The 15,357-nt window shown below is 33.4% G+C and overlaps 1 protein-coding gene across 1 annotated transcript in view; it reads right to left on the bottom strand.

Moving 5' to 3' along the window:
* Positions 1 to 15,357, bottom strand: part of LOC127863326 (probable G-protein coupled receptor 158) — a 122,254-nt gene that overhangs the window by 3,606 nt on the left and 103,291 nt on the right. Inside the window, exons 2-9 of the mRNA XM_052402745.1 lie at positions 13,856 to 14,039; positions 12,777 to 12,897; positions 11,626 to 11,769; positions 9,929 to 10,123; positions 8,351 to 8,419; positions 3,233 to 3,342; positions 2,455 to 2,600; positions 814 to 882 (exon numbers count right to left, since the gene is read on the bottom strand). Of these exons, the coding sequence (XP_052258705.1) occupies positions 814 to 882; positions 2,455 to 2,600; positions 3,233 to 3,342; positions 8,351 to 8,419; positions 9,929 to 10,123; positions 11,626 to 11,769; positions 12,777 to 12,897; positions 13,856 to 14,039 (1,038 nt within the window). The remainder of the gene's footprint in view (positions 1 to 813; positions 883 to 2,454; positions 2,601 to 3,232; positions 3,343 to 8,350; positions 8,420 to 9,928; positions 10,124 to 11,625; positions 11,770 to 12,776; positions 12,898 to 13,855; positions 14,040 to 15,357) is intronic.

Here is a 15,357-nt window from a genome sequence, read left to right as displayed (position 1 = left end):
ACTAATCTTAAGCCGTCTAATGGTCCCTCCAGTCAGACTGAAAGGACTCACTTATAGCCGCCGAATGGTCCCACCAGTCAAACTCAAAGTACTCACCTATAGTCGCATAAATCCGATCAGTCAGACTCAAAGCACTCACCTATAGCCACATAATGGTCCCATCAGTCAGACTCAAAGCACTCATCTATAGTCGCAGAATGGTCCCACCAGTCAGACTTAAAGCACTCACCTATAGCCACAAAATGGTCCCACTAGTCAGACTCAAAGTACTCACCTATAGTCGCAAAATGGTCAAAGCAGTCATACTCAAAGTAAGTACGTTTAGTCGCAGAATGGTGCCCCCTGTAAGACCCAAAGTACTAACCTATAGCCGCAGGATGGTCCAACCTGTCAGACTCAAAGCACTCACCTATAGCTGCAGAATGGTTCCACCTGTCAGACTCAAAGTACTCACCTATAGTCGAAGAATGGTTTCACCAGTTAGACCCAAAGCACTCACTTATAGCTGCAGAATGGTCCCATCTGACAAACTCAAAGCACTCACCTATCGCAGCAGATTGGTCCTACCAGTCAGACTCACAGTTCTGTCGTATAGCCGACGAATGGTCCAACCAATCAGACTCAAAGCACTCACCTTTAGCTGCAGAATGTTTCCACCTGTTAGACTCAAAGTACTCACCTTTAGCCGCAGAATGGTCGCACCAATCAGACCCAAAGCACTTACTTATAGCCACAGAATGGTCCTACCAGTCAGACGCAAAGTACTGATCCATTTCCGCAGAATGTTCTCACTGGTCAGACTTAAACACTCACCTATAGCCGCAGAATGGTCCCACCAGTCAGACGAACACTGGAATGCCTTTAAACCACTCGCATGTTTGCCTGTCAAAGATAATAAAGAATTATAAATTTTTGACTCCAGTTAGGACTGTTAAAACAAACTGTTACGAACTACGAATAATATGAGAAGGAGCAAATACATTTGTTTTAAATTAATCATATCACGAAGGTATTATATAGCGTTTCAATCTGGCATACTTTCTTTTTTTAATTTCAATTTTATGTTGTTTGTTCTTTCAAAGGGGCATTGCTTGAAATCATTGTTTTTAATGAATGTGTAGCGTTTTCGAACATATTACTTGATTAATTTCTATTCATTTGAAGAAATCGTCGAACTACAATAATTCGTTTATGTATTGGTCTGTATAATGAACCTTAACACAAGTAAGTCTATGTATATATTCCATATTCTGAAACTCACACGGTAGATTTTAAGACGGAAAGAAGACAATTACAACGAGCGAGGCATGGTATAGGGCAGATAACCCTGGGTTATGGTAAGGTTAGGGTTAGTGTTATTCTTCCAGAACAATACACTTTCCTTCAAAGTCCTTTTACCGATCAAACTTTCTGATTCCCGAGGGGAATTCAGCGTAGATAAATAACTGTTCATAGGCTGATAGATGTATTGGCTATTTGTATTCAACCATAAAAGATATAAAGCAGTTTTTGCTTTCCGATACTATGCATTTGTAAATAAATCTATATAATTATTCATTTATGTATTTATTTATTTAAATAATACCACAATAACCTTAAAATGACATATATCAAACACACTTGTGAATAAATGTATACACTTAACACTAAATGTAGCTTGTAAAATGCTCGACATTTACTTCCATACTATTTTTCTTCACGAAACTTAACAAGACGAGTGAAATTAATCGAGGACGAAATCGTAAGACGGAACAAATTATCTGCCGGTGTTTAAGTTGCATGGTATTATCCTCACGCAACATTCCTATTGGCGCTTTAAAAACATGTTTGCTTGAAATTATCAATTTATTTATAGTTTCATATCGAAACAGTCGTTGTTGTAATGGGGACATTTCACAGATTTTGGCATGTATTAAACGTTTGAACAAAAATTATCCAGTAAAAATAATCAGTAATACGATTTTTTTTTATAAAAAGAAAAAAGTAACCCTCAACTGGGCTCGAACCACTGACCCCTGGAGTCCTAGAGTAAAAGTCTTCCGCTTACACCACTCGGCCATACGCGCTCATGCTATTAGAGGAGTATTGTTTATTTTATATAAGTGATCCTCGAGGTTTCACAAAATATAACGACAATAACAAAACTGTCCAAAGTATTCAATGGTTTCTCTTTATAATTTTCAGGTTTTCAAATCTTAAAAAAATGAATATAATGGATATTCAAGAGCATAGGAAAGGTTCAGTATTACTGTTTCCTCACAAATATCATTGCTTAAACGAAACTTTGCGAATCCTGAAACGACTTTTTTAATTTTGTCAATTTACAAAAACGTGAAAAGGCCCCTTTCAGACAAGCAGGTAAATATTTATAAGGGGCGAACCATGACGACGCTTATATACATTTGTGGCTGACCTTTGGCTAAAATAGCTCAGTCAAATACATGAAATAAGCACCTTGCACAACCCTGGGTAGGCCTGCCACTGTCCTCGCCGTGGAATAGGCGCCAAAGAGGAGGACGATGATGCATAACCTTTTCATCAGGTCTGTATCAGAGATCTTGATGCGTTGGGCTGACCTCACACGGAATACCACTGATATCCTGAAAGAAATACATTCCGGCTTAGCAGATATAACCTAACTCATTGCACGTGTTTCGTTGGGAGTCAGATCGCGTTGTCTGTAGTAAACATGGTACGTTCTGTTTACAGAAGAATTTCTTTAATGTTCACTGCATGGAAATAGATACCTGAATTAACGTTTTCAAACCAAATGCATTGCACGAATATCTATTTTGCTAAATAGTGTATTTTTAATTACAAACATGTTTCTTCCTTAAACGCTTCCAATATAAGGAGCTTTCACCGACCGACTGCAGTTAAATCTTGACTTAAACTAATAAGATTCATGAAAATTAAAAAAATGTTCTTCGAAAGGGCAAGCGTTTTATAACACAAAAGACCTTATCACTCGATTATTTGTATGGTCCTACTTGTAAATGTGGTAAAAAATCGACCAGAGAACATGTTTGACAACGTAGATTTCAAGAATCTATTATTCGGAGAAGTAGCAAAATACAAATGTCGAGAATGGATCGTTTTTCGGTGATAACGTTTTGATATATAGAAATTATGTCTAAAAGACTTCCCGATCCATTATAGCAGACGCATGTGTCATAATTATTTGATATAACAAGACCCATTGCCTGGTTTGTCTGCTAGAAGAAAATATTACCTCCACGTTTTAAGTAGAAGTGCTCCGTATGAAATCGAGAATCCAATAGCTCTGAACCAGAACCGTAAGCAGCATGTCACCACGCTAGCCTCAAAATAGCTGACAACGAGCTAAAATACATAGATAATACATAAATAGTGAAATAATTATATCATGAGTATTAAGTTTCAACTGTATATCAACATTATCGGAAATAACTGTTTTTAATATAAAAGTGTAACTTTCACATTTACTGTTTCACTAATATATTTTTAATGAAATTCGGGTATTCTTGACTTAATACATTACCATAGAAATATTAGTGATTTTTTTTCGTGTTATTGTCGTGGTTTCCATTTAATAAATCCATTACGAATATTGTTTTGGTACGACTTCAAACTGCATTAAGGATACATTTCAATAGTAAGCATATTATAAATTAATAATGTCAATCAAAATGCTTTGAAATTATATAACTTGCATCAGCGCACATTACTAAAATAGTCCGACGATGAGATTTTACTGTTTGACTGTAATCCAATGAGCATTCAAGTAAAATGTCGACGACTAAATTATAAATGTTTAAGAAGCAACGTTATTTGTGAAAAATGTAATTTAACACGAATACCTGTATAGTATGCCTAGAGTTTAAACCATATTTTTTTCATTGTCAGAGAAAAAACAGAATCCCTTCAAAGTACGGACTCGTAAACAGTATGAAGCACGCTTTTGAAATTTACAAAAATACAATTAAATCAGAAAAAGAAGAATTAAGAATCTGGTCTCTTGTTAAAATATTTACTGACATCTCATATAACGACATTACCAATAGTTAAATAACTGATATTATAAAAATATTTATCCTGCAAGTTTTGTACTAAATTCTGCATAATCAATATTCTTATATAATACAATTCAGCACTTACAAATAAATTTTCTAATGTGCAATACTTTTTATTATAAATAATATACATACATATAATCAACATTAAGTAATGTTGTATGTTACAAGCTTGTTTGTGTTGTGTGTGGTTTTTGCTGTTGTAAACTACTTCTAGTATAACACAACTAGATTTGTATATGAATGTATGTTGAATGTACGCCAGTAATATGTATGTACCCATCAAGTAGCTGTACAATACTATCTGAAAAGCTGTGTATGTATGTACTGTATTGCCTACATATGTATATAATATTCTACGGAAAAAAATAAAATTGTGCACACAAAAAAAACACAAAAACACGAATACCTGTACACTGTAAAATGTACCGTACAATTTGTCCGTTTAACAGGTGAAACATATTAGTAATATATTTGCATTGCACATTAGGTTAATTGTGTATCCTTATGAAAAAAAAGCAAAGGTATTCATACTGTGTCATAAAATAATCGTTCGTTTAGGTTTTTCTCAAAAAGGTACGTTTGTTGGTTTTTGCTTAACAACTTGATTATCAAAACCATCAGTGCCATGTGTTGCACCACCTCACAATCATATGGTATAATTAATTAAATTCCATTTAAAGTAATATTCCTATACCATGCAACTAACGTTCTTTAGGATACTATTCATGTTATTCATATTCATTCATTCTTATTATTTAAGTCACACAACTTGAAATGAAATACATGCTAATCAAAACATATAGATGCAATTTGAAAGTGTGCACAATTGTTATTAAATCTATAGCCTAGTAAGTAAGTAATTTATTATTCTTTAATTATTTTAAAACCGAAAGTAGGATTTCTAAACGTATATGTATATTTCGACAAACGCGATTATTTTTAAGTTTTAAAGCGCAAAATAGACGGTCTTCTGCCTTGTAACCACCAGATATATTCTAATTGGCATGGATATAATTAAATCTATAGCCAAGGTAGCAAGTAATTTATTATTTTTCAAACGGTACCGCTTTTAAAACCAAACGTAAGATTCCTAGACGTATACGTCCATTTCGGACAAACGCAATAATTTTAAGTTTTAAAGCGCAAAATACACGGATTTCTACATTGTAACCACCAGATATATTCTAATTGGCATATATAAAATATGTTTCTTATTTATTCATAAATTTACTATGCCATGTAGTTCATTTTAAGGTGTGTGGCTTTAAGCATGTGCAAGTTCATATAACCGCAGAAGGTTATTACTTGAAACCTAAGACATGTCTACAGGGTCATTCGATTAGACCAGATAACAAGGGACATAATTTTAACAATTAGTCAATAAGAAAATACAGTAATTCCAGAAAAGCCACGACAATGTATGACGATACTTACGCACTTTTATCAAGCCCCATGTTCCTAGACAACATCTATTACTTTTGACTGTACGGATGTTAATGTGCTAATTAATAGTTTTGTTCGTACAAGAAGTCTTCATTAGATCTTATATTCTGAGCATATATTATCATTTATTAAAACTGAGTGGAAAGAGGAACATACTTTCTTCACATGCATGAAAACTAATTACAACATTCTATGTCTGTGTCCATCCTACAACATAGCTGCATAATATAACCTTATCCAACTGAATAGTTAATGCTTACACGACGGAGATTTTAATTTGAGGAGTAACGGGTAACACCGTCTTACATCATGTAAAGAATTCGTGTTCTTTTAGCTTGATTTAAATGAAGCTAACAGTCGTGAGTTTGCTAACAAGTTTGAAAGCATTAATAAACTGTGTGAAACGAAAGATTGCATTTTTGTTTCCAGTTATCCCATAGTATTACTTATGTGTATAAAATGACACAACTTGATGCTAAGATAACACGCCGAAAACTATTTCTATGAAATTGAAAATTCTAAATGTCTTCTTCTACTTAAATATTGATATAGAACTGATTGCAATTGCAACATTATTTCAATTGCGAACTGCAATTATGATCTGCTAAGAATGCAAACATGTTTTCCTTCCAATTGTGTTACATTCATTTTATTCTTATCGATTGGCTACTTTGATTAGCTTGATTTTTTTACCTGTGTCGTTTGTGCGAAATGAACATTTGTCTACAGCAAGTATACGAGAACATATTTCTTCTGCAATAATGTTAGTCAGATGAATTTGTATTCTTAAGGTGTATGCATTACTTGAACCAACCGTATATATACTTGCCATGGATGGGAATAGTTCTTGCGTATTGCCTAACTGAACGGGTGATCCTTTTACACTAAGCATTTATTTTCTTATTTGTGAGATATCAGTTACCAACTTAAAGGTTCACAGAGCATTCTGTCTATCTAAAAATATTTAAGACAATAAACATGTCTTATAATTCCCCAGATGGTGTGAAACACTTTTTGTGCACAATATACCTCATTATTTGGTCAGTAAAAAAGTATACGTTTTAAGAATCACCATTATTCAGACAGGAATATGTATCTTTTCTAAAGAACACCTAACCTTAAGTAAAAATTTATTAGAAACGATTGAAACGCGCTCTCGTGAGTCGATTACGCTTATATATTGTCGGCTTTTATTTTAAAAAACACATAATAGTGAGATATTATATTGTCAATGTATATGCATTCGCGTAGATCAGAACTTTAGTATTGTATCCTTTAACGCTTACCGACTTGTGTTGCTACCAGGATATCGAGGTCTCTCCCCTATCATGAACAAAACATACTTGAGTCGTGTTTTGAGGGAACTGGGCATAATGCTTATCATGACTTATCAGGGACGATACTTTTCGCTTTTATGACATTTTTCGTTGAAATGAAGTATTTTCTTAGCTAAAATCCAATTTAGGCGAAACGTGTCGTCCCTGATTAGCCTGTGCGAACTACACAGGCTAATCTAGAAAGACACTTGACGCACATACATTATGCACAGTTTTCACAAAACAAGGCTCAATTGATCTAAGTGTTTATTTTCTCCGTTCAATAACATTCGTGGGTTTGTGAACTCATATTAACATTACGTACATATATTGTTGATTAAAACTCCGGTCCTCCAAATCACGATGTGTTTGATATAACTATAAACCCATCATCAATAACGCCTCTTGTGCTGCTTATAAATAATCTTAGCTAACGCATTCACATTGTTTACATCGACCGGTAACATGAAATGAACAGCATTTTGTTTTATTTTAGAACGGCAGCGGAAATTAAATTTAGGAAAACAGAGGTCGAACGTGTTTATGACAAAGAAGAAGCGTATAGATTGCGGAACTTTCGTATAGGAAGACCAAGACGTAGCGCAAACATCTTAAAGACTTATTGATAATCTAATTTCATCAACGTATTGATCTTATACCGAAATACATGTCATTAAGCAATTCTTTTCAAGAATACCAATAGTTGAAACTCATACGCTGATTCAAGTGCATTAAAGTTTTTCATTGGTGATGATGATCATGCATCATGTTGGAAAATAGTAATTATCAGCATTGATTGAAATGAACTCACATCATTATTGAATTTGTCTTCAACACAAATCATAATAAATCAAGTATGCGCATTATTAATTTTTTTAAGTTGGTTTTTTTTCGGGGATGCCAATTCAATGAATATTAAATTGTTAAGTCTGCTTGTTTAAATACACATACATCCTCTATGTGTACAAACTTGTGAACAAATAACATTATTGTCATGGTCTCCAACTCTTTTTGTTTTATTATTTGTGTACACAGCATACATATGTTTTCTCAGAAATTCCTATGGCCCACTAGAAATTACATGAGTCATTGGTGGGCTCGGACTTGCTTATTTTAATAGTGAATAACATGTCTAGAAGACCAAACTTGGAAAACTATATTGTGAAATATGTGTTTGAAGTAAACACATTACTCCGAGAACAGCTAGAAATTCTTACATAAATGATTTACCTAATAGTGTTCTAAATGAAAACCTATGATTAAGAAACTTGAGTATTGTTATTTAAGCACTTGAAGGGCATGGCGGCTTTCTTGGTGCAAATTATGTTGGTATATTTGTGTTTCAACAAAAAGGATTATTTGATATCAAATATAAAACAACATTATACTATGTTTTTTGTTCTTTCTGGAAACTATCTGAATTGCATTATCTTTGAAATAAAAATATTCATTTGCAGACATTAAAACGCTCTGCTTTTTAGGAGTGCGTCACTTGCAGCTTGCTTATCTGTTTTATGTTCTCTCTCGTATACTTACCGGACAATAGAGAAGAAATGCACCAAGAAGAACTATCCTAAGAAGGACAGGCGAGGCTGCTTTCAAAACCTAGAATAGACAAGCATCACATATTGATAGTATGTCCCTTGTGTTTTAAATATACTTGTTTTACTCATAACACATATATTGAGGGACCAATTCATAAAATATTTTAACAGATGTTAGCATGCTTGAGATGCATGATTTATTTCGTTTAATCCAAACAGAGACCTTAACATCGATTCCATTAAAATATGGACATACGCAGTTTCCTTTAATCAAATGAGATATATATACAAGGAGAATGCCGATTTTGCAAAGCTGTCGGTGGACTGATATGTTCATGGTAACGTTGCACTCCATCGTTTTTCAAAGATACATGTGTAAGCACATAAATAACGACATGAACCAATAACACAATCGATACGCTGACAACACACTGAGAGTTCGATATGTAAGGTGTGTTCAATCTATGAACTCTTGTTCATTGACCTTTATACATATCGTATTGCTATGTTAATGTTTCTCCTATTCATTTATGAGATAACGAGACGACGCAAATGTTTAACTCGCCAGAGGAATCACGATGGATTTAATTTCTCTGGACGACAATAAGTGCTGTGCTTTTTGGCGCGCGCATAGGGATTAAGACAAAGTTAAGTGCAGTGTCGAAATCATGGAGACCAAATAGTAATTGAACTCCCTAACACTATAATATTACAAACCACGCGTTTTGGGTTGTTTTATCAATTGTATTACTTGTCGTTACTTATTATAATACTAAACGTGAATGAAAAAAAAAACATGTTTGCATGATAAATAGAAAGTGGTGTCAAATTTGGTACAAATACAACTTTGGCAAAGTAATCTGAAAGCACCATATTGCACGTATGAGATAGCTCTATTGGCAAATAGCACACAAGGTCATTAGGATAATTAGACCGTGGATTTACATCAAGGAGTATTTACAGTCACCCTCTTCGTAAAACTGTACACAGTAAAGAGGTCTTAACGTATTGGGAATAGGAACATGTATTCTCAGTTTCTATGTAATGTTTAAAACGATCAACACAGAAAGGTGATTATCTAATTTGAATGGTCGATTATTTACTTGGTTTTAATCAGAAATTCACGTTTATAATTCATGTTGTGCTACGTGTTTGATTTCTGTGTGTTTGTGTTTGAAGAACAAACAAATAAAAAACGCAACAATAACATAAAAACCGTTTTCCATAAATATATTTTTTCTAAACATTTATTTTACACATATATTGGCACAGGGCTGTGAAAAATCGTTTCATACATGTAATCTAATGTCATGAAGAGTGATTTGTGGTTTGGCTATATGGCATCTAGGCTATTGCAATTAGTTTCAAATCCTTTTGTGGTTCAAATTTAAATATGTTAAACCGTTTTGTTGAAACGTAGATTATGTTTCGCTTAAGGCAGCAATTAGGTATGAACATCATTTAGCGAATTGTTCGATGAACGAAAGACTTACATCACTAACGACATTATCTTTTTACTATTATGGTACCTTAAAAAACATACAGAGGCCTTAAAATTAAATCATCCTACCTTAACATCCCTGTATCTGACTGTAAACCAAATAAGGGCTGGTATACAGCACATTATGACACAGGAAACTGCCAGAATAACGCCTCGCTGTATCCAATTCAACGTTAACACACATGGGCTTGAATCTTCGCACGTTTCACAACCCTCGGCGCATTGGAGGCAATCAAAGCTGTTGTCGTATTCGTAGTTAATACCCTACAATGGTTGAACAAGCATTGTGGAACGTTTTGATCAACGATAGTATATATTTTTTTCATGACAAAAGCAAATCAAAATTTGAGTTTTGAGAAACAAGATGGCTTAGACGTGTTTTTAATATCCAGAACGTATTGCAAAATTGTAGTGTCAAATCCATAGGTCTGTATTGGAAACGGTGAAAAGCGGTGCAGTTGCATATAACCTCCTTTTGCCGATTCAATGAAATAAAGTCTGAAGGCAAAACATTAACTCATTCGGATGAAGGTTTGTACATTGTAGAGATTATATTTCTGAGCAAATATTAATAATATCTACTCCTATTTTCTACAGAATACCAACTTAACAAAAAATATAATTTTCAAAACTGGAAGACCGCATTGGGACGGTCAAATCAAAGCATTTTTGGGTTAAACCGGATTGATAGGTATCCGTACATCACAACTTTAATGACAAACCAAATGCGTTTTCAATACTCTAAACATTGATGCTCGAATCCAATTTAAGACATATTATTATAGTATTGTAATATTGTACCTTTCATAAATCTTTTAAATTTTTTAGGGACAAGTTTAAAGCTACTATAGCATCTATACAAAGAAAAAATGGTGCGTGTATAAAAGATATTAAACTTTCGAATAAACTACATAGTAAACAGAAATTCGCCAAAAAAAACTCGGTGGAAGAAAGATCGATAATATGTGTCTTTCACATAAAAGAAATTCGATCTACTGGTTACAGCATCTGGAGACTGAACTATGACGACATTGCAGATATTAACGAGTTTAAGCTGTTCTGCATCCACACATCACAAATCAACCTGTTATCGTGTGTTACAACAATGAAACCCCAGACACTATATCAGAAGAGAAGTCATTGTTTTGCCAACTATTTAAGATTTATAATATGCATTGTATACTAGTTACAAAATGACAATTGTTTGCAGTTTCTACCTTCCAAAATACAGAAAACTGCTCATAAGTTTGATAATACATTTTAATAACATTTCGTCAGTCTGTGATCCTACACATAAGCTCGTCACAAGATAACAATACCTACGTAAATTAAAGAATTGGCCAATTGAAAATGTATCCGGAATCATCAATTTATTACCATATATTCCCTTTGTAATTGCGTATCTTCGTCTACAAGTCCGCTGTGATCGATTCGGATTTTAATTTTATATCTAAGATAGAATATACACTCACTTAAAGACGAATAACAAGCTTTCATACATTACCAACAACGCCACCTACATCATATTTACATTGAAGTTCATATTAAAAGTACTAGTAATTCATTATGTCACAAACAAAACATGTGTAGACTTGTATACCATATGTAATTTGAATTCAGTAGTGTATGTAATTGTTAATGTGAGACGAACAAATCGTGCTTATATAAACCTGTTAACCCTTACATCATCTGCACTGCTCATTCAAGCAATGTATTGCCCGGAAATTAACTAATTTAATTAAAAACCAATTGTGTGTAAAGCTTACGTCGACTTTCTCCCTGTATTTAATTTCTATGGTCGATCCATTGAAGTATTTATTCTGAGCTTTGGTATCTGGGAAATAGAATCCATCTTTGCAGACGCATTTGTAAGAGCCTCGTCTGAAGCCCAGACCGCTAATTGGCACACACTGAAACCAAATTGTCAACAAAGATTAATGTCAAAGCTTATTAACACGGACTGTATTTTGCAAAAAAACACACATTTAGAAGAAAGTGTTAGGTCTTTTATTTAACTAAGTGAAAGACTGTTCACATAATAGTTGAAGCCGATTCTTTTAATTAACGATTTATTGTATTTTAAATAAGTACAAAACAAGCAGTGTGCTCATTTATATTGTAATATTACGGTACTGATTGTTTCAATTGATGCATTTCGTGTTTTAATGAAATTGTCTTTATTTTGGGTTATTCTCTGCTGCATATTATGTAGCTTTAAAACAAGAAAATACGTGTATGTTCTTTATTGATAACAATTTTAGCTCCAAACAATTGGTATGATTATTTTAGTACATTCATTTGTCATACCAATTTACCGAGACAGAAAAAAATCAAATTAAGTTGTTTTTTAAATAATAGTGTGATTTAACAACAGTTGGTAATTCGAATTATGTTAAGCATGTATCTTTACTCAGCTTATAAATAGTGTCTTAACTTTTGTTTAAGTCCATATAATCATGTAAATTATTTTACAAAAGGTAAATATATGATTTCTAAGAAATCATACAGTTCATAACCAGAACGTGATAGTATGGTACACATATGATTACCATTTAAATGTAAAATGCAGTACGACCTTTATAACTTAAAATGAATTTAGTCAAGCAAGACAAATATTGCATACTGTATAAGCTTTCCTATGAGCCTATGTGTTTGTCTACCATTGCTTATTATAAACTTTTTAAAGAAGCTATGCACGCTGGCGCACGAAACGTTCACCGGATGCCGGAAATGGCAAATGGACACATTATTAGTTTTCAGTCGTGTAATGAACCACCGTCTGTGTCCATGACTATTAATAGGTTGTTTATTTTCCGGAGATACGGACATTTGCAAAATAACGCCCAAATGCCTATTTATACTCATATTCAACGTATACATACTTTTTTTAATTGTTCATAATGAATACTCAACCTACCTTTGTTGTAGCGGTTTTACAACGGGCCGAATTTGCAAACACGTTCAGCTCCCCACCAGGTTCGTTTGGACACTGGTCAATGTCCACCTTCTGAAGATCAATATCAATGCCACTGGTGCCTCTGAAAATTTCACGGGCATTGAAACTTTTAATACCAAATGTACAAATAAACTATGTATTCTGCTCTCGCGTGATGATATAAAGGAACTTAAGATTGAGAAAAAAGACAACTTTAAATATCAAACATCATGTCCTTAATCCCTCTTTTGATTTTTTTTGATTATGTTTGTTTCAGTATGAATCTCAAAATTAATACGTTCACCTTGTTCAATGACGATCATTTCTATATAAATGCATCTATGTAAACGTTAGCCTAAGCTTACTCAGATAATTATTCAAACTAGCCCCTATCCAAATAATGTATAACAACTTTAATTTAATGTGATAACGTGGCATTGACTGAAAAATATTTTTTGTTAAGAAAATTAAATCGAATCACAAATATATATCCCGAGGACAGAGCAGCCGCAGTTTTGATGACTTTTATTGCTATGTGTTTCTTAATAGTATGTCGACTAACACATAAGGTATAATATTGTTACATGTCATCACACATTAAACTGTTATGTAATTGTCCTTAAGGATCTTGGGAACAATACTAACTATAGGAGTGCTAACATATTATAAGCCCTTAGTTCGATGCTTTGTATAATTGCTTTGTTCGGTTTGTACATCAATTCATATCAACTGTGTCGTCTTATAAGTTGTTCACAAAATAAACTTTCATTTTAAATGGATTTATCTTATAATGCTGTAAATTACAACATGGAAGAAGCAGTACTTGAAATGAAACATCAATCGTGCAAACGATTTTATTTAAACTGATTCAACGGTTCGTACGGTGTAGTTTATTGTTTATATATATATATATATATATATATATATATATATATATTATTATTATATATATATATATATAATATTCAACATATATTGAATTCTGAATGATGCTTGACCTGTAAATAAGGAATAGTTACTTCAAGTGAATCACGCTATTCCGAAATGAGGCGTAAACCTACTTAAAATGGAACGTTCCGTTATCGTAACCAAAGAACGGAACTGTGTACGTCATCATCCAGATAAAGCCTCCGCCGCAATCAAAATACGGAAGCGTCCAATGGCCATCGTCGTAAGTTACAGTCAGAGAGAAATCAACTTCTGTGGCTTCATGAATAGTTTGATTATATCGCCACTGTGTCGTTCCTGAAATTGAAAATGAACAAACATAACACGATATTCTAGAAAACAAAAATGGGTAAACAAACTGGGTGGATGATAAATGTATGGTCACACCAGAAATGAAAGTAGTTACTATTTAAATTTACATAAATATTTAACATAATAGTGCATGAAATGATTACGACAAATACAAATATTGCAAAATTTGACTTCAGTCACTTCTTCGATCACAAATTAAACGGCATTCAGTTTAATAATTATAGTTTTTAGCAACAGGGACTAAATTAAATCAACACTAGTAAAAAAACACTAGTGATATTGCTCATTTAGCTTCTGTCTGAAATAATAAGTGCTAAAACAAGTACAAGTTTAAGTACAAGTTGAAACAAAGTGATGTTGGCTTTTTTTAATGTATTAACTAAATTGAAGAATTGAATCAAATTAACCTGCGGTTGATTCACAGCTCATTCCATATACCCAAAATGGAGTAAAAACATTTTGGCGAACAAAGTGTACCTTCTATTAATGTTTCTTTTTTGTATCTATATGAATAGTACATATCTGTGAAATACGTTAAAGGCAATCAAGGTAATACCGACCGTTTGTTATTGTTTTATATGGGCGCTCGTGCTAAATATCCAACAATGACCTAACCGTCATGGGTTTTACACGGCTTAGTTGCGCAGTGCGGTAGCACATAATTGATATTTGCTGCTCACGATTGTGGAAAAAACTAGTTCTTATTATTTGTATTTTATTTTTAAATGAAAGATAAAAAAGACGTCCAATATAATCTAGATTACCATCTTTCTTTGAGAGCTTTAAAATGTTTATCAATATGTGTGCTGTTAAAATCGTTGTTTATACAATGGTTATAAACATGATGAGAATGTTTGGTACAATATTAAATAAACCCGCCTCCGAACGTATAACATAATAGTGAACAACGAGGCAGCCCAAATCCCAAACGGTACATTGACATCTGATTTCGTTGCCGGTCCCTCATCTATTGGATACTGCGTGGTGTGTCACTTGTCAAAGTCAAAGAGCCCACATTTGGGGCTTGTTTACTTAAACACCGCGCTTTGCCGTTGAAGGATCGGACATATCGCGAAATTGAGATTGACGCATTTTCATGTTTTTGCAAGACAATTTGCACGTTAGCAAATCTTAAGTTCCATAGTGTCAAATGTAACGCTCTATCTGTCTTAAGCGACATTTAGAAGAGGTAATGTTCAAAAGATCACACTGTTAACGAGATAAAATGACGAACATCAAAATTTAAATCAAGTCAAGGGAGGGTTAAACATTTCTTCTGTGAAGTTTCATGTTGCTTACACGG

This window comes from Dreissena polymorpha, unplaced genomic scaffold (genome assembly GCF_020536995.1).
Source record: "Dreissena polymorpha isolate Duluth1 unplaced genomic scaffold, UMN_Dpol_1.0 chrUn005, whole genome shotgun sequence".
NCBI classification, from domain to species: domain Eukaryota; kingdom Metazoa; phylum Mollusca; class Bivalvia; order Myida; family Dreissenidae; genus Dreissena; species Dreissena polymorpha.
Note: the sequence above shows the minus strand (reverse complement) of the source record. Positions and strands in the feature narration are given on the sequence as shown.